This window comes from Lissotriton helveticus, chromosome 12 (genome assembly GCF_964261635.1).
Source record: "Lissotriton helveticus chromosome 12, aLisHel1.1, whole genome shotgun sequence".
In the NCBI taxonomy this organism is placed as follows: domain Eukaryota; kingdom Metazoa; phylum Chordata; class Amphibia; order Caudata; family Salamandridae; genus Lissotriton; species Lissotriton helveticus.
Window position 1 is genome coordinate 801,044,437 of NC_136073.1, and position 19,235 is coordinate 801,063,671.

General features: G+C 47.7%; 1 protein-coding gene across 9 annotated transcripts in view; it reads right to left on the minus strand.

Moving 5' to 3' along the window:
• The window catches only part of HORMAD1 (HORMA domain containing 1), a 920,105-nt gene that overhangs the window by 493,363 nt on the left and 407,507 nt on the right, over positions 1–19,235 (minus strand). For all 9 annotated transcript variants that reach the window (XM_078670957.1, XM_078670959.1, XM_078670964.1 and 6 more), the window contains one exon: positions 452–603. In XM_078670957.1, the coding sequence (XP_078527083.1) occupies positions 452–603 (152 nt within the window). The remainder of the gene's footprint in view (positions 1–451; positions 604–19,235) is intronic.

Below are 19,235 nucleotides of genomic sequence, written 5' to 3' on the forward strand. Positions count from 1 at the left end.
GATTTATTCGTGTAATGTGAATGAGTTTTGCTTTTATGGTTACTGTCTGTAGCCGAAATAAAGTTTTTGAAACGATACAATACGACTGAAGCACTAAGTTACAATTGAGTGTTTCACTAATTTTTAACAGAACTTGAGCAAATCTTAATTCTTAATGTACTGTGAATTTAACCACCTTCATCCTCCTCCACTTCTAACACACTCCTTCCTAGTTTGTAATCCACAGATGACACATCATTTTGTTGACATTCCCCTCAAAACATTTAAAGCATGAATATAAACCAAAATATCAATTTTACAGAAAACTTAAGCACAAAGGTCAATTATCAGAAGGTTTTACATTAGAAAAACTACAGTTTAAGAATGTTAATTTGAACACCGAAAAATACACTACACTGTTCACACATCACTTCAATGAAGAATTTTTTTTTTAAAGTTTGATGGGTTGTACCTTCATCGAAGTAGAAAAGTTTCATGGTCAAACAGACGTTATTGGGCAAGGGACCAAGGTTTTGCATAAGAACATAGAGTTTGCGAATAAGAAGGATACTTGATTTTTTCAGATCATTACATGTCACACTGGTGTCTCGCTTGTTGCAATTACTGCAAAGAAAATTCAGAATAAAAAATTATATTAAAGCACGGTCAATTATTTATTATTTTATAAACATTCTAGTGCCATTTATTTATTGTATTTTACCTTTACAACCAAATGTGAATATGAGCATTAGGTTAAGTTTTTCACTCAATTTGAGTGGGTGTGAATAAGAACGGGCCACTGGCCAACATCAAAGGAATAAGTGACTAACCTGTAAAATCAGTAATTCAGCAAACAAGAGAACCTATTAGGCAGTCGAGATTAAAAAGCTGTTAAATCAAGGGTGCATAGTCAGAAAGATGGCGGGCTAGACGAGTTGATGCGGAGCTCCAGCCAGGCCCTGGGATATCCTGCAATAATCCTGTGCCCCTGAATGTAATCGACCTACGCAAATGCTGACAGTATACTACTGATGTATGGTGGATTGGCCGGGCAGGTGTGATTCTTAACGGACCGCTGATGTAAGACGCTGTTTGGTCCACGGGAAGCTGAGGCCCACTGACAATATAGCAGCGACCTGATGTGCCAGAGAACCGCTATGGCCGTTCGCCAGTGTCCTGGACGGCCGAGCCCGAGGGCCAGGAGAACGGCCCTATCATGGCCCTGCACAGTCTGACGACTGCATCGATCCCCTCTCTACCCGCCTCCGGAGGAGCACACCTGCAGGGCATAGGACAGGAGCGGAGGGGCTGATCGCGTCTGGAGCACTGAGGCCTGGGAAGCGGCTGAGGTGAGTCTGGCTCCGCAGAGGCCTGACGGTGGAGAAAGTTGGAGAAGCCGTAAGGGCGGGCAACCCGTCCTGGCCCCCGGGGCTTTCTTGCAGACTGAAGACTGTCTGATAAATATTGCAGCGACCCGCGCCTCCGGCCCCGCGTTCGGCCTGGTGAGACGGTGGAGGCGGACGGGAGCCTGGGGGACCGAGGACAAGCTTGGACGGACCATGAGGCGGTTGGACCCACGGAGATACAGGTCCAATAGGCTCTGAGCCACCCACATACACCGGGCGGAGGAAGCTGGCATTAGGTCGGAGCAGCTGGCCTGGGCATTGGGAGCCCTAGTCTGTGGCCCCTGCCGACAGGGATCTGCTGGATTTGGCGTGCCTCTCTCCCTTCCTCCACAGTGCAAAGGATCCTGGTTGGTGAAATCGTGCGCCCCCCCCTCCCCCCCACGGGGGCCAGCTGTCTCCAGTACCTGGACCCTGAGTGGGGCGACACTGGACTCCGGGGCGGCGGTAGTGTGCCCTGATCATACCAATACGGGAACATTTAGACTGCCTGGCTGCTAGGAGGGAGGTGGAACACATGCCCAATGCCTGCGAGTTGGTGGCCGTGGTCCGACAACTCACCAACACCAAGGAGATGGCAAAGAATAAAGACCCCAAGCCCCCAAGACTGGGACGACTCAACCATTTTGCGAGAGTGGTGGATGCCCCCTTCCCTTCGGGGTCTGAGGTGCAGCCTATGCCTGACATTGCAGCCCTCCTCTTGGCTATACAGTCTTCCTGGACGACCCTGGAGGACAGAGTGGGTGAAGCATGGTCAGAGGTCACTCTACTGCGCTAGGACCTCCACAATACGGCGGAGCGAGTCACTACGGCAGAGTCACGAATATATGAACTCAAAGGCACTGTCGCCACTCTGCAAAAAGGAAGTCACAGAAGCCTGGGTAACCATCAAGGACATAATATGGCAGCAGGAAGACTCAGAAAACTGGCCCGCAGGAAAGAATCTTTGCTTCTTAGAATTCCCCGAGGGTGCTGAAGGCACGGACGTAGTGAAGTTCCTTGATAAATAGCTTCGCTCTCTCATTTCACAAGTCAAGTTCTCTTCCTGCTATATCATAGAAAGGGCTCACCGGACCCCGGGTAGACCCCCGTCTCCTGGAGCCACATCCAGAATGATCATAGCCCAATTTCTGAATTATCGAGATAGGGATATGATTCTGGCTGAAGGTCACAAACTCACTGATATGAGGTATGAGAACTCTAAAATACTTATATCGTTTCTGAACTGCCTTGTTTGAACGACACGAGTCGACGGGCTGTGTCTTGGTGCGGTTTAATACCGTTTTGGTTTGTACTTGGTGGGTTTGCGGACCCTTGTAAAGGACACAGAGTGTTTGCAAACAGTATGATGGACCAATCGGTAATTTGGCTTGTGTTTTGAAAAAAAGGTCTGGGGCTAAAAGCCTGTCCTCTCGAACTCAGTATGGTATTTAGACTGTCGTCTTGAGCGTGATGCAGTCTCTGGGCTGACATGTGATTCGCTTGCATGTTTGGGTGCTGCGTGGATTGTGGACCGAGGCAGATGATGGTGCTGGTGAAATGCTTGATTGAGTGAGTATCTTGACACGGGTAGTAGGAATATCAGGGACCAGGCTCGATTTCGCCCTATAGCCTACTGGCGCCGACTACGGACGACTCCCGAGCTGGCACAGTATGCACAGGCCTTGAGCGAAATCAAGTCCATGAACACCTCAGATAAGATCCCGTGGTTCAGGAAGCTCAAGTTAACTTTAGTAGCTATGGGCATGAAGAGCTTATGGGAATCTCCATCCTCAGTGATTTTTCCTTCTAAGGAGATACTAAAAGAAGCTTATTGGAACCATATAGAGCAACGGCGACTATCCCAGAGTAAGAACTCCCTAACCATTGGATTCCTAGAGTTCAAAATGACTTTGACTTTAGAGCCATATTGGGATATTATTACAAGCACTCTGGAAAGAAAACTGTATCACCAGTTTAGGGTGGGTTCCCTACCTTTGGGGTTCCATATGCTTAGTTGGAAATGGGGATGTGGAGGCCATTGTCCATTATGCCCTGAGGTGTTGGAAACAACTGCACACTTCTTTTTAATATGCCCATCCTATAGAAACTCCAGATTAAAATGGTTGAACCCTATTTGCAAACATTTGAGTTTCAGGGTAGCCATGGCAGCTCTGAGGGTTCTTAGGACCGATACGGAACAAGCTATTGTGATAGCAGTGGCAAAGTTCTTGAGATGGGCCTGGGTGATAAGAGCTAATAAGTTGAGTCTTTCCCATTAGCTCTCTCTTGAAATGCCCCCCTCTATCCCTCCCTTTAGGAAACCTGCTGTCTTGTATATATTTTAAATTTTGTTCTCCTGTTTTAAACAGTTTTTATCTTTTCTAAATAATGCTGGCTTATTCTGTTTTAAATATGTTATAAACTGTCTTTTTATGCTGATGTCTTTTATGATTCTTCTAAAAATCGAAATAAAGACTTTGAAATTGTTAAAATTGAGTAGAGACTATGTTCTCTGAACAGTTGGTTTTGATGTTTTGAGCGACTCTATTTTTTCATATTTTCAGTTGTTGCTGTTGTTGTCCGTCAGGGACAGTGTGTGTGTCTTATATTAAGATGCCTTATTTAAGTAAATTAGGATGTTTTGGATGTTGATGTTATTCTACCGATGCTCGGTTGGAAGAGAGCCAGCCTGCACCTCTGGAGGGTACCCCTTGCCTTGACTATTGGCCCTTTCACGGTTGACTCACCATTGCTGTTGAAATCAAATTGTGGAGAGAACTTACTAGGACTGGATTTGTTAAAACTCTTGCATGCGACAATGTATTGATCCTCAGACGGTGTTTACATGACTCTTGGCTTGCGCTAAACAATGTCTGGCCAAAGATGTTACCCTTCCTCCCGAGTTCCGAGATGTGCCACTTACGCTCTGGGCTACAGGTGATACCGATGTAAGGTTGCTTCAGATTCCGCCAGTCTCTATACAGGTCAAGGATAATGCCAGATTGCCCTGAATTCCCATATACAAGATATCCCAGGCAGGAGAGAGAGCCTTGTTGCAAATAATACAGGCATTGATTAAATCTGGTGTGGTTGAAGAGACAGCAGGGAATGTGTGCAATAGTCCTATTCTCCGTATCCTAAAAAAAAGGCACCCGTGGACTCTTCTGATGCTCACCCTGATGTTTATCGTTTCGTCATTGACCTCCGAGAGGTAAATAAAATTGAGGTACCCCGGTATCCTGGTGTCCCCTACATTACCACAATCCTAACAATGATTCCCCCATCAGTCAAATTCTTTTCAGTGATATATTTGAAAAATGCTTTCTTTAGCATTCCAATCTGTTTGGATTTGCAATGGCCGGTCAGAGCTGTAGATTCTGTGGTGCTCCACAAGGCTATATAGAAAGCCCAAGAATTTATAGTCCGGCTTTGAAAACGAAATTGGATTCTTTGATACTTCCCCCTGGTAATGTGTTGCTGCAATATGTTGACGATCTTCTTGTGGCCTCTGACACTGGAAAAGGAAGTAAAGAGACCACAGTTAAGTTACTACTACATTTGGCACATCATGGACACAAGGTGTCCTTATCTAAATTCCAATACTGTCGCCAGGGGGGTCACCTACTGTTGAAGGAGGGTCGCAAACTAACACCTGAGCGCATAGCTGCTATTACTAATATGCCTGTTCCTAAGACTCAAAGCGAGGTGCGCACATTACTGGGGATAACTTCGTAATGTCGGCACAGGATCCCGGACTTCTCCTTACTAACAAAACCGGTCCTTTACCTCACTACCAAGGATGTGCATGAACCCCTACCTTGGACATCTGCATGCCAGCAAGCTTTTGAACAATTAAAGGTTGGCTTTGTTCTGCTCCTGTACTTGGTTCTCCTAACTACCAGAAGCCTTTTGTGCTCTATGTACATGAGGCAGACAGTTGCGCGCTTTCTGTCCTAACACAGGGTTTCGGTGGTAAGCAGAGACCCTGCGCTTACTTCTCCGCTATCCTTGATAATGCCGCTCGAGCGCTCCCGAGCTGCCTGAGAGCTGACGTGGTGGTGGCAGTATCAATCAGGCAATTGGCAGGGCTCGTCCTTGATACTGACCTCACAGTTTTGGTACCTCATGCTGTGGACACGCTTTTGAACAAGTCAAAGACGCAGCACCTCACCAGTGTGAGTCTCACTGGATATGAGCTAACATTATTTGCTCCACACATTATCATCAAAAGATGCGCTACTTTGAACCCAGCCACGTTATTACCCCTCCCATCGGAAGAAAAAGACAGTGATGTCCATGACTGTTTATTTCAGACCGAGGAGGAAACGAAGGGAAGGGTAGACCTGACTGATGTTCCCTTATCTGACCTCTAAGGGGAACTATATGTCGATGGCTCTTTTTTCAAATTGCCAGATGGCACTACTAATGCAGCCTATGCAATCACCACATTACATACTGTAGTTGAGACATCTCACATTCCATACCAGTCGGCCCAAGTAGCAGAGCTAGTTGTCTTCCTGAGGGCCTGTGAATTGAGTGAAGGACTGGCTGTTAATGTCTACACTGACAGCCAGTAAGCATTTGGGGTGGCCCATAATTTGGGGCGCCATTGGGCAGAGAGAGGGTTCCCGACCTCGCATGGGTAGAGGATATAGCATGGTCCACTAATACTTAGATTGTTCCCAGCATTGGCACTTCCTGATAAGCTGACTATAATAAAATGCAGGGCCCATAAGTCTATCACGGACGATGTTGGGAGGGGTAATGCGTTGGCAGACCAAACAGCCAAGGAGACAGCTAGCTCAAAGATGAAAAAGATGTTTGTGGCAGATCCTGCTAGATGGGTACCAGACAATGGGATGTTCGAGGATACAGTGGAAAGTGGAAAGGAAATACAGAGGGAGGCGACTGTAGATGAACTGGAAATGTGGGAGGAAAGGACCGGACGCTTGGACAAGGATGGGTGTTGGACTGACTTGTCAGGAAAGCAGATGGTTGTTGCCTAATGCTTTTGTTCTCCCTGTGATCGCCATGGCCTATGGTCCGGTGCACATTAGTGCCAAAGGCATATGGAAACTACAGGACCCAGTATGGCAGAATGATAATATCCCTAAGGTTGTCGCGCGTTTGGTGAAGCACAGGTATTATCTGTCTAAAGCACAATCTTGGGAAGGGTACCCCTACACCCGCTGGTAATTTGCACCCCCTTCCTTCTCTTTCAAGGTTCTCCAGATGGATTATATTGAAATGGGACAAGTAAATAATATGAAATATGTACTAGTGGTGATCTGTGCATTCAGTAAATGGATTGAGGTGTACCCCACTAAGGAGAATACGGGCATGGCAACGGCAAAGGCACTTTTAAAGGAGTACTTCCCACGCTACGGATTGCCACGTGTGATCTTGAATGACATTGGGAGCAATTTCAATGCCAAAGTCATTGATTTGGGAATGCACGCGCTTACAAATCACACAGAAATTCCATGGAACAAACCACCCCCAATCAGCAGGCCTTGTTGAGAAATACATTGGTACTCTCAAGCTGAAGCTTGCAAAAATTCATGAAAGTACAGGATTGCAATGGCCTGATGCGTTACCCTTGGCATTGTTGTCCACAAGAGTGACAGCTCATTCTAGGCCTGGGCTGTCACCCTATGAAGTTGTCGTCGGGCGCCCTGCTAATGTCTGGGGCGTTCCAAGACCCAAAGTTTCTCTGAGATAGAGTACCCCCTTTTGATAACTACTTGTACCAATTGTCTAAAGACCTTCGTTTTGTTCGCCAACAGATGCACACCACTCTGCAACCAATACCAGAGGGGCCCGGGCATCGACTACAGCCTGGGGACTATGTGATCGTTCGACATTTCTAGCACAAGAATTGTTAGGAGCCGAGGTGGAAGGGACCTGCCCAGGTGTTGCTGGCCACCCACACAGCTGTCAAGCTAGAAGGCCGGAAACATTGGGTGCATGCCTACCATGTTAAAAAGGTGCTGCTACCTCTACCATACGATGCCTGGGTTCGGTACGGGATCGCCGACCAGGAAGGTGAGCTGGTGCCTCGTTTTTTCCCTTTCTCTGACGAGTGTTTGAGAGGGGCGCAGACGATGAGGAGAGTGACGGGGCCCTATTCGAGGCGATTCCCCCTGAGATAAGGGCCGCACCGGATGCTCCAGCTCCTGGTGCACCAACACCTGAGTCCCAAGGCCCAACTGAATGTAAATTCCTGACTCTGTTTGTGGGTGAGGAAGTGCCTGAGCGTACCAGGTACAACCTGCGCACCGACTAAAGGACAGTGCGCCAAGAACAATCCAGGAGTTAGGGAAGGGCTTGGGTTTAGGGTATAGGTGAGAGTGAAGAACACTGGTGCACTGCCCTGGACACTGGACAGGATCGTTGAGGGTATTTGCCCAAGAAGGAGGTTGCCCTATCCTTAAAGAAGGAGTATTTGTTTCTTAGTATGAGCCGCATATTGCTTTCTAGCAAGGGCTGCGATCGTGCAGGTCCTCCGTGGAAGTGCTTGATGAACAATAGGAGCTTGCCTGTGAGGCTCATAACGGACACAGGAAAGAAGAATACCCCCTGTATTTGTGGTTCCAATTCTTAAGAGTATTTTCTATGTACCGGTTTGGTCGTGCAAAAATGAGAGAGAAGCAGTCTCCGATGCAGGAGAATGGTCCTGGGTGGTCTAGCTGGTCTACTGAAAGTAGGGTAGTGATGGTGGTATTCATTCTCCTGGTGATGATAACATTATTTGGAGTAGTCTGGTATTTAGAGGAACAACACCCAGTGCACATTTTGATAGGGACTACTCCGGTTCCAGTTGAGCACTCAATAATTACATTGGCCCGCATAAAGAAAGACATAGATGAGGAGGAGCTTTGCGGGCATCCAAGATGGTCGCGTGAGTGAGGAGCTCCCGAGACCCGCGCCGCCCTTCGCATCTATCCTTTCTACATCCTGATTTTATTGATGGGCTTTTGAAGGCAGACTCTGGCTGATTTCAACATTCTTCGAAAAATCGAAATCGGACGCTCGGGTCCATTTTAACATCGCCTGGATCTTTCTCGGCCCGCCCCGAGGCGACACCGGAGGCTCAGTTGATTTGCTGGCCGGGGAGTAGTTGAACAACATCGGCCGGAGGGGTTTCTCCCCTGGGCGGCCTCTGTTTAACTTTCGGTTTAGTTTTCTATTCCCGGCGCGGATTGCCTGTACTACGGCTCAGATTGACTCCTGCTTCAGCCTGGTCTTGCTGCACTGTTTCCAGCCATCCCATTTGTCCACCGTGTCCTCACCGTTGTCGACGTTTGCGCCCGTTTGGTCCAGTTTCGTGGCTTTTTGGCCTCATCGCATTCGGCCATTTTCACCAGGTCGCGTGGGTCCCCTCGGGGTCCCTATTCCAGTATGGCCACTAGACAAGAGCCGGAGAAACGTAAGACCAAGGCACCGCTTCGTGGGGGCCCATCCCAGACTAATATTATGGACCATTATTCTCAACTAAAGGGATCCCCTGGCAGTGCTGGACGTTCGCCTGGTGATCCTAAGGCTGTACCGGACCTATTGTTGCATGATGTCATGGGCGCCATCACCGGCCTTCAGACCTCCATGGGACAGCAATATGAGGCGCTTGCCTCCAAGATAGACACGGTGGCTGTGGATGTTACGCTGATCAGAGCGGACTTGGCGAAGACCAATGAGAGGGTTAAGGAGTTAAATTTGAAGACTTCCAGTCTTACTTCTGATGTTACGGAGATCCAAACGGAGATCGGGAACCTGCGTTCCTCTCGTGACGTGATGGCACGTCGTCTGGAGGATTACGAAAATCGGTCCCGTCGCAATAACGTGCGCATTATTGGTGTTCCAGAGACTCCCGAGCCCTCTGCTACTGACCTCCTGGTGGAAGATCTGGTCTCGAATTATCTTGCTCCCCCCGGGCTTACCAAATTCTTTGCGGTTGAGCGAGCCCACAGAGTTCCGGGAGGGAAGGCACAGCCCGGGGCTCCCCCGAGACCCATTGTTGCCAGATTGTTCCACTTCAGGGACAGGGACGCTATCCTGCAAGCCTCTCGGGACAAAGGCCCGGTGAAGTTCGAAAATTCTACTGTGAACTTCTATCCCGACAATACTCCGTTTGTACAGCGGCAGAGGATGGGGTTTCAGGGAGTTAAGAGACCGTTGCGGGACCTGGGACTCAAATATGCCATGCTGTTTCCGGCCAGAGTTCGTGTGGAACGTGGTGAACGAACGTTTTTCTTTGATCGCCCGGACAGTGTCAGTGACTGGCTTGACTCTTTGCCCAAAAGTGATGATCGAACTGAGCACCCTGGTGGCGCTGAAGGTGGCTTGTCGGAGCAGGAATGAGGCCGTGGGCCCTGGCGTCTGAACTTTTCTACTTTCTCGGCTGAGTCTGGACTTTGGTTCTTTTGTTTTTATTTCATTGCTTGGGCCTGAGGGCGGTGGGGGTTACTGGGGACTCTTTCTCCTCCTGGGTTCTTTGTGTAGAGTAGTTTCACTATGGGGCGACAGGCACACTGCAAGTTGGGGTGGCTTTTGAGTCATATGCAGGGGTGCAGGATGGGGGGCGTTGTAACGGGTTTCAGTTGGGGGGTGACTGTGTGTGTTTCTTTCTTGTCACAAGGCTTCGTATTGATTTTTCTTTCTGCTCGTGTCATTTGGGTTCATGTGTGGGGTGCCCTGCCTCGTTCTCGGGGATGGGGGGTGGTGAGTTGAAACTGTTGTCCTGGAATGTTAATGGGTTGGGAGACAGACTAAAACGGGGGGTGGTCTTGCAGTTCCTCAGACGCCACTCTCCCGATGTTGTTCTCCTACAGGAGACACACCTGATTGGTAACGTCTGTCAGGCCTTGAATAGGCGTGGTTATCACTTGGTCGCTCACTTAGTTTTCACTTCTGGCTCCCGGGGGGGCGGGCATTCTCATCCGGTCATCTCTCCCTTTCAAGATCGATGAGGTGATACTTGATGATAGGGGGCGCTATGCTGCACTCACGGGTAGATGGGAGGGGAAGGCTCTCTCCATTCTCTTGATCTATGTCCCTCCGGGCCTACATGCCCCTACTTATGCTGACGTGGGTAAGGTTGTGTTAGGGTTGCCCGAGGGTTTTCTTATCCTTGGAGGGGACTTTATTCCGTTGTCTCTGGCACTGCTGACCGTTTTCCGCCCCGGGAGTTGGTCAGATCTCAGATGTGGCTCAGTGATCTGCTGGAAACTTTTGGGTTCATTGATAGCTGGAGACTGATGCATCCCACACAGCTTCAGTACACCTTCCACTCTGGGGCACATGGTAGTCTCTCTAGGCTTGATTATTTTCTGATGCCCTCGGCCCAATCTTCCCTCATTGCTGAGGTTCGTCATCTCCCCAGGGGTATATCGGACCATTCTCCTTTGTGGCTTCGGTTTGGAGTTGGCAGTGCGGGTAGGATTGCCCCCATCAACCCTTGGTATTTCCGTAATCCTAGGACCCGTTCTGAACTTGTTAAAGCTATTGACCATTACTTCAATGACAATGTGGGGTCAGTTTCTTCTTCTGTTTCGCTGTGGGAGGCTTTCAAGACGGTTATCCGTGGGCAGTCACTGTCACTTATTGCTGCTGCAAAGAAGGCTAAGAATGAGGAAATTGTGCGGGTTGAAACTGATATCACTACACTTGAGAATGATCTCGGTTCTGGGGGGGTCCCGTTTGGCATTGCATTCCCTCAGTTTGAAGCAGGCTGATTACAAAGCCCTCGTTACTGATGCGGCTAAGGTGATGTACAGTGAGCAGCAGGGACGGCTGTATGACATGGGGGACAAAGCTGGTAAATTGATTGCGTGGTTGGATAAGAAAGAGAGAGAGAATCATGTTGTCCCTGTGATTGAGAGGTTGGATGGTGTGCGTGTTACTGAGCCAGTTGGGATCGTTGATTGCTTTGTTGACCACTTTCAAACTGTGTATGCCTCGGTCTCTGTTAGGGACGAGGATGACTCCCGGTTCCTTCTTCGGGACATTGCGTTGCCCTGTCTTTCAGAGGACGACAGAGACCTCATGGATGCGCCCATCACGGTAGACGAGATCGCGGGTGCTATCCGTTCCCTCCGCTCTGGTAAGGCAATGGGCCCCAATGGCTTGCCCATTGAATTGTATAAGTTACGACCCGACACCTTGGCACCCTTTCAGAAGGGGATGTTCCTGGAGGCTTTGGACTCTGGTTCTCTGCCCGCGGATCAGCGGCTTGCTACCATTGTGGTTCTCCACAAGGAGGGTAAGCCTCGTGATCGCTGTGCCTCGTATAGGCCCATTTCCTTGCTCAACGCCGAACCCAAAATTCTTGCCAAACTGTTGGCTAATCGCTTGATTACGGTGATCGGGGACTTGGTCCATCCGGATCAGTCCGGTTTCATTCCTCATCGTAACACCGCCCTTAATCTGCGGAGACTCCATGGAGTTCTCGCGAGGGCTGCGACTCTCACTGAGTCGGCCATTTTAGTTTCCCTTGATGCTACGATGGCTTTCGATACCATTGAGTGGCCCTACCTTTGGGCGGCCCTCTCGAAGTTTGGGTTCGGCCCGGGGTTCATCGCTTGGGTTCAACTTCTTTATGAGAAGCCCCTGGCTCAGGTGGTGGTTAATGGTAAGGTGTCCGGGGCCTTTACGCTCGGGCGGGGTACCCGGCAGGGCTGCCCGCTGTCTCCATTGCTCTTCGCCCTCGCTTTGGAACCGCTGGCTGAGTGGCTATGTTGGGAACCTTCCATGAAGGGCATCCGGTGGACTCCCGATTTTGAGGACCGTATCTCGCTCTACGCGGATGACATCCATCTGTACCTTACCTCCCCTCGGAAATCTCTTAATGTGCTTTTCGATGTTCTGACCTCTTTCGGAAAGAACTCGGGTCTCGTTATTAACTGGACTAAATCTTGTGTCTACGTTTTGGCTGGAGGACTTCCCCCACTGCCTCGTAGATTTCCAATTCAAGTGACTGAGACCGGCTTTAAATACTTGGGGATCTACGTCTCCTTGGATGCCACCGTGCGTTATGACCGTAATTTGCTACCTCCTCTTCAAAGGCTGAAGTTGGATGTCGCTCGCTGGCGTCAATTGCCGTTGTCCCCTCTGGGTCGCGCGGCTCTTTTCAAAATGATGTCGCTGCCCAGATTTCTGTATGCTCTCCAGAACTCGTTTGACTTTGTTCCCTCTCGGTACTTTCGTGAGGTGGAGGGTCTACAGAGGCGACTGATCTGGGATGGGCGAGCGCGCATTGCTCTGTCTAAACTCACATTACCGTGGTACGACGGAGGTATCGCCCTCCCTGACATTAGGCGCTACAATTGGGCTTCCCAGCTGAGTGCGGTTAACCATGCAACGTATGCCCCCGGTCCGGCCCCGGCCTTTGCGATGGATAAACATCTTCTGCCGGGGGGAAATTTCAACAGGGCGCTTTATTCCCGGAAGCTCTGTAGATCACGGACAGGACCCACTGGTATCGCGGTACGAGTGTGGCGTGATGCAAATGCGGCTCTTGGATGGAATGACAGACTCACCCGTGCGACCCCCCTGTATGATTATGAATGTTTGGGTAATCAGTGGTGAACAAAAGGATTTGATAAATGGGACATGATTGGTATCAGCAAGGTTGAGGATCTCTGGTCCAAGGGAGATGTTAAGTCCTTTGCGGTGCTACAGGCTGAGTACGAACTTGGGGACAGAGAATATTTCCGATACGCCCAGGTCCGACATGCCCTGTTATCGGTTTTCAGCGCGGGTACCGAAATGCCTGAATCCTCCCCCCTAGAGGATCGTATCCTTGACGGACATGTACCCGATAGCACAATTTCGCTGATTTACAAGAAGCTCATAAATAATAGAGCTGATCTGCTTGTGCGCCTCAGGGCTTCGTGGACCGCTGATGGTCTAGAGTTGGACGATGAGGACTGGCAATCCGCCTTGTCCTCGCCTAAGGAGGTCGCCATACCAGCTCGCCTTCGCTTCGTTCAACTTAAGATCCTCCATCGTGTGTACGTCACTGGTCCGAGGCTGGTTCGCATGGGCTATTCTATGGATGATCAGTGTAAGCGTGGATGCGGCATGACTGGCACCTTCCTCCATATTCTTTGGGAATGCCCGGCGGTGTGTGACTTTTGGTCCCGTGTACATGCTGTAATGGAAAGGGTGACTGGAGTTCCATTATCTCCCGAAGCCAGGCGTTGTCTCCTTAACGTCTGGGAACCTAATGACTACAACACGACTCAGATCACCTGGGCGACCCTGGGCAACATGATTGCAAAAAGAGACATCGCACAGCTGTGGGGTTCTGATAGGCCGCCAACTGTATCGTCCTGGAAGGAAAACATGGACTGGTGCATGTTTAGGGAGAAAACTGTTTATCTGTCACGGGGTCGACCCAAGAAATGGAGTAGAATTTGGTCGCAGTGGAACTCCTATCGTGGAAATGTTTGCACCCCCCCGCATGCTTTGCTTCCCGATGTCACTTTGTCCCCATGATTGACATTCCACATATTGACGTTTCATGTATTATCGCTTGTCTCCTCGCTGCCCCCCCCTTATTATGGATACTGACTGTCTGATATATGCAGTTACGCTGGTGCGCCTTCTGCACGGACCCATGACTAACCGATCAATTGTCATCAAGCCTTGTGATGTTTGTTGTGTTTTTTGTTAATTTTCAATAAAAAAAATTTTAAAAAAAGAAAGACATAGACAAACTTAAATTCAGAATGCATTCATCCAAATGCTTCATCAGGTACATAGCACTACTAATGCCACAAAGTTTTGGGTATGTGGACTGCTCCCCTCAGTTATGCACAAAAATGACCTACTGATATCGATGCCCTTGTCTTTTTTAGGTAGCCGTGAAGCTTGGTTTCAACTACTATCTATGGTTTATATACATTACTATGCAGATGCGATTAAAATGACACGGGCTGACTATGAGGCAGTTTTAGATTATATAGTGGTACATCAAGGATATACACCTGGGGCAGATGGAAAGTAGGGTACTCTACACCCTGACGCTTGTATGAATGTCTTCACCGTTCACGAAAATGTCACCTAGTTACAAAATTAAGTACTAGTCTTCCAAGGATTCAATGACACTGAGTATTTTATATGTTTCCAAGAGCGCAATATCACTGAAGATAACGCTATGCCCGTTCCTGTGATAAATGCAACAGCTGGTGTCTGTGTTCAAGGGTGAGGGAATGTTTCCGTAGGACAGAGGCATTGTAACTATACCTACCAATTGAATACAACTAGTAGTCCACCCATGCTGACACCCCAGAATGTATATTTCATCTGCGGGGAACAAGCTTATACTTGGCTCCCTAGGGGGTGGTCTGGCTGGTGTTATTTCTCCTTCCTTCTGCCTCCTGTTTACCTTGCACCGTCCACTTACCACAAAGATCATAGGTTGCACCGTAGGAATGTTTTCTGTGCACTGAGTTAAAAGAGTTGTTAATACCGACGATATTGATCAAACGGAATTCAGTAAATTATGTTGATAGATGAGGGTATATTCGAATACTAAATGACGTTTCTTTCAAGTTTCCATTTGCTTTGAAGTCGGTTTGCAATATGAATGATTATGTAACTTTCCTCTTCCCACTTAGAATTGTAAAGACCCTGCCGGATAGCAATAAAGCTTTTAGCCACATATGCTAAAAGGCGTGTCTGTTAGGTTTGAAACTCCCTGTTCCTGTTGTGCACTTACACATGCTATGTTAGGTTAGCATTATGTGGCTAAATAGACGCTATTTGTATTCACATTATGTAACTCACGGAGTTATCCTCGCAGCATGTACGCTAAGTTAATTTTATTTTGTGTGACTCCATTTTGTATTTTGCAATCACTAGAAAACTGCTTGGGCTGTGCTCATATTAGGCCTTATTTCTCATTTCGCTTGCCTTAGCAAAACACTGTACTCAGTTATTATTTTCTCTCTGTTCAGGGTTGTAACTCAACTTGCTAATGAACTGATGTTCTTTCTCTGCATTCCATTCCTGATGTGTAGCTCTGCTTTCACGTTAGGAGATGCTGAGACTCGGCACAGTGGCCGTGGATTACTGATAGTGCACCCATCTGGCAGGTGTTAGCTCCTCTCTCTGTATATCCTTTGTTCATCCCTGGCTCAAGCTGGTAACTTTCCATTAGAGGTGTGGCCAAAGTCTCCAGAAGGGTTTATGTATTAGCATACCTTGGTGCGTCAGTCCCCCTTGGCAGACATCTTAGGGTGAAGCCCTGACTGGGCTCCTCTGCAGAGTATATACTGAATAAAGTAAGTTTGTTTTCTCTACTGTCTGACCGACTCTTCATTCTTGGGAAGGCATAGCAGCTGGTTGTAAGGAACCCGCGTGGCCCTAGAGGGACCCGTCCTTCAAACTTCAAGCCTACTTTCAGCAACTAGAGTGGCATTTGAAAGTTGGTTCACAGCTACAAAAGCCATGGGATGGTATGGGAAGCCGAGCACGAAACACCAATATGGGAGGGGACATGGTTGGCTGACATTGGTAAACTAAAGGGATTTAAGCCTTGGGAACTAGTTGGGATTACAAAGATAGGAGACCAGCTGGAAGTGGGCGACCTTATGATATTTGACTCACTGAAGCACGAGTACAGCATGCACAACTCTCAATTATTTAAATATGCACAGCTTAGACATGCATGGTCAGCTAAGGGGCTTCCTAGGGAGAGAATCCCGGAATTTGCACCGCTTGAGGGAAGGAAGCTCACAGAGGCCCTGAGGAGGGGGCAATCTCCTCTGCGTAACAAACCCTCCTTAATAACAAACCTGATAAATTGAAAGTCCTAAGAGGAAAGTGAGAAAGAGCTGTAGGAGAACTAGAAGATATTGATTGGGAAGGAGCCTTGATGTATACCCGCGAATTAGCAATAAAGGCACGACTCCGCCTGATCCAATTTAAAATCCTGCATAGAGCTTATTATGATAGAAGCGTCTTCCTTGACGCCATGGGGAGAGACCCTGATTCTTCCTGCCTACATTGTGCTGCTAAGGCAGGCTCCTAACTGCACACAGTCCGGAACTGTTCCAGAATCCAACTGTACTGGGTAATTATCACGAGGGAATTATCTGCAGTGATTGGCACTCCCCTCCCTATGGACCCTAAGTTTATTATCCTGGGAATCCCGTGAAATGTTGATCTGCCGCGAACCCAGCTTCTATTCTGTAACCTGACTTTGGTGGTAGTCAAAAGGGATATTGCCCGCCACTGGGGATCGGCAGAAAGCCCTATGGCCCAGGAATGGAGAACTGCCATGGATATATACATGATGGCTGAGGGTTATGTACCTCAAGAGGGGCTGCCCAAAAAATTTGGAGTAAATGGATCTCCCACCACTCTCTAGAAAGCCTGTGGTGGGAGGAAGCGCATGACAGAGTGATGACTGAGGGGTGACTGTCCAGATATCGGTAGCTGTGTGATTGTGTTTCACAAACTACCTTTATCTTTCTCCTCAACTGCGATCTGGACTGGGGTGCTGTCGGTGGAAGGAGGGTTGTTGCATGTTATGCATTGCATTGTTTACTGATGTTGATACAGCGGTGGCCTCCTGGAAGTGTACTGATCATGTACTAATATACTGTGTCTTTGCTGGTTGGTCAATATCAATTAATGTCAATAAACATAATTGTTTTTTTAAACGGTAAAATTATGCACTGTCACTTTAAGGAGCCAATAGCTTCCATATCCCATCATGGTTTCTACTGGAAGTAACCAAAGATGTTCAGTTATTAAGACAATGACATAGCACCCATATCTTGTAAATACTATAGCCACACAAACTCTAGGTTCTAGGGAAATGGGGCATCACATATGACTTCAATGATGATCCGTATGATGCATGAAAGGATCTTCATTAAAGCCATATGTGATAAGAATAGCAAGCACATCCTTTTTTTACCCTATCCTCTCTGTTCAAGTAGAGAAGGGAGAATACTAGCATGGCTATTGCCAAAAAGAAAACTTCACTGAAAAAGTTCGATGGAGCAGATGGACCAACTGCAGTGTCTGCTCTTGCACGTAAAGATTTCAAAGAACCTGCACTGCATATGTGTATATTAGGAACATTTCTCCAACAAGGATCAGCACTTTGGGTTATCAGGTATAGGTTTATTTAATTGCAGAGTCCTTAGCATAATTCATTAAACCATCCAACTAGACAGGGACTGTTTTAATATGACTAACCCTGTGCAAATGAGGCCAAAGCTGACAAAGAGCTGGCTAGATTTCATGGCTTCTCTAACAGAGTGTTGGGGTTACCAAAGAGAGACCACAGAGAAATTGACTGGTTGATATGAATGTCTCAAGTTTTTGTTAAATTAAAGGGATATGTTCTCATAACCACTCTATGACGATGAGAAACTGTGTGAGGTTCTGAAACAGAGAAAGCCTGAACCTTGCTCACACCCCTGGCTGATGTGATAGCCACCAATAAAGAGATCTTCATTCACAAGGAGGGGAAAGCTTCCAAAACGGAAGGAAAAGGAAAAGTTACACACCTGTGGGTATAGTTCTACATTGTAGGTATCTTCATGTAAGTCATAAACCTTGAATAATCCTGTGCTGCCTGCGCGGACCCAAGAGCACATTATTCCATTCATGTAGAATATCCAGGAAAAAGATCTGTATAGTGTTCATCACTGAAAGACATTTTCTATTCATTTGCAGCGTAGACTGTCAGGGTTGTATTTTCCTGGAGAATGCTGGTAGAGACTACAGGAGGCAGGAACTGCAAACTTACAACACTACGCTGCAGAACTATACCTACAGGTACGACACTTTTCCTTCTGCATCGTAGGATCTTCATTATTGGTCACAAACCTCGAATAGAAGAGCAAGCTAATCAAACTCAGTAAAACGTCTGTCAGATATATATATATATATATATATATATATCCAAATACGTGTGCTCCGCACTTGAGGATGCACACGCGCAGACCTCAATCCAATATTTTGGGCAGTCGTGGCACTTCGACGCTCTAGGCGTAGGAGGAAAGCACCACCCCAGGATTGCCAAAGGGGGCCATGGCACGCAATACATGACGTTGCTGTATGTGGCGAGACTAACTTTGAGAGTGGCAGAACTGGCACATCACAGCGCATCCAGCGCTGAAGGAACATTTACTTACCTCAAAGCAGCGGCATGTCACTACGAATCCCAGAAAGCATTGGGGCAAGCAATCAACAGCTCATTGGAGCATTTTGAATAAAGAGTCAGCTGACATGCAAAAAATAATGGAGTAAGCCCATGATTAAGGAGTGATCCGAAACGCGTCAGGATATAACTTATGAGGTTAAAGTGCCACGACTGCCCAAAATATTGGATTGAGGTCTACGCGTGTGCATCCTCAAGTGCGGAGCACACGTATTTGGAATATATATATATATATATATATATATATATATATATATATTCCCGCTCCGTGTACACCTGCCTCCCGCACTCGTGGGCTGGTGCTGCTTTGTCGGGGGTGTGCCCGACACGTAATATCTGCTCAGAAAGTTCTCAAACCGCTGTCACGCGAAAAAAGAGATAGCAGCACTCCAAGGGTATACGCACAAAATGTATTCAAGAACGCGCTTTCGGCACTCGGCCTTCTTCAGTAATAATTATTAGGGGATCCTATCATTTGGATAGTACTATATTTAACTCCCAAGGAGGAGAGGGGTTTCTGCAGAGAGGAAAAACCTTTGTTAGGCCTTCCAGAAAGTCATTAACAACTGGAATCTTGAAAAACGATTCTTGCGTTGGAGATTTATGATATGCAGTGATAGCTGCTAAGTGAACTTTTATGGAGGACAGATGTAGGCCAGACTTGGCTAGGTGTAGCAAACAAGGTAGAA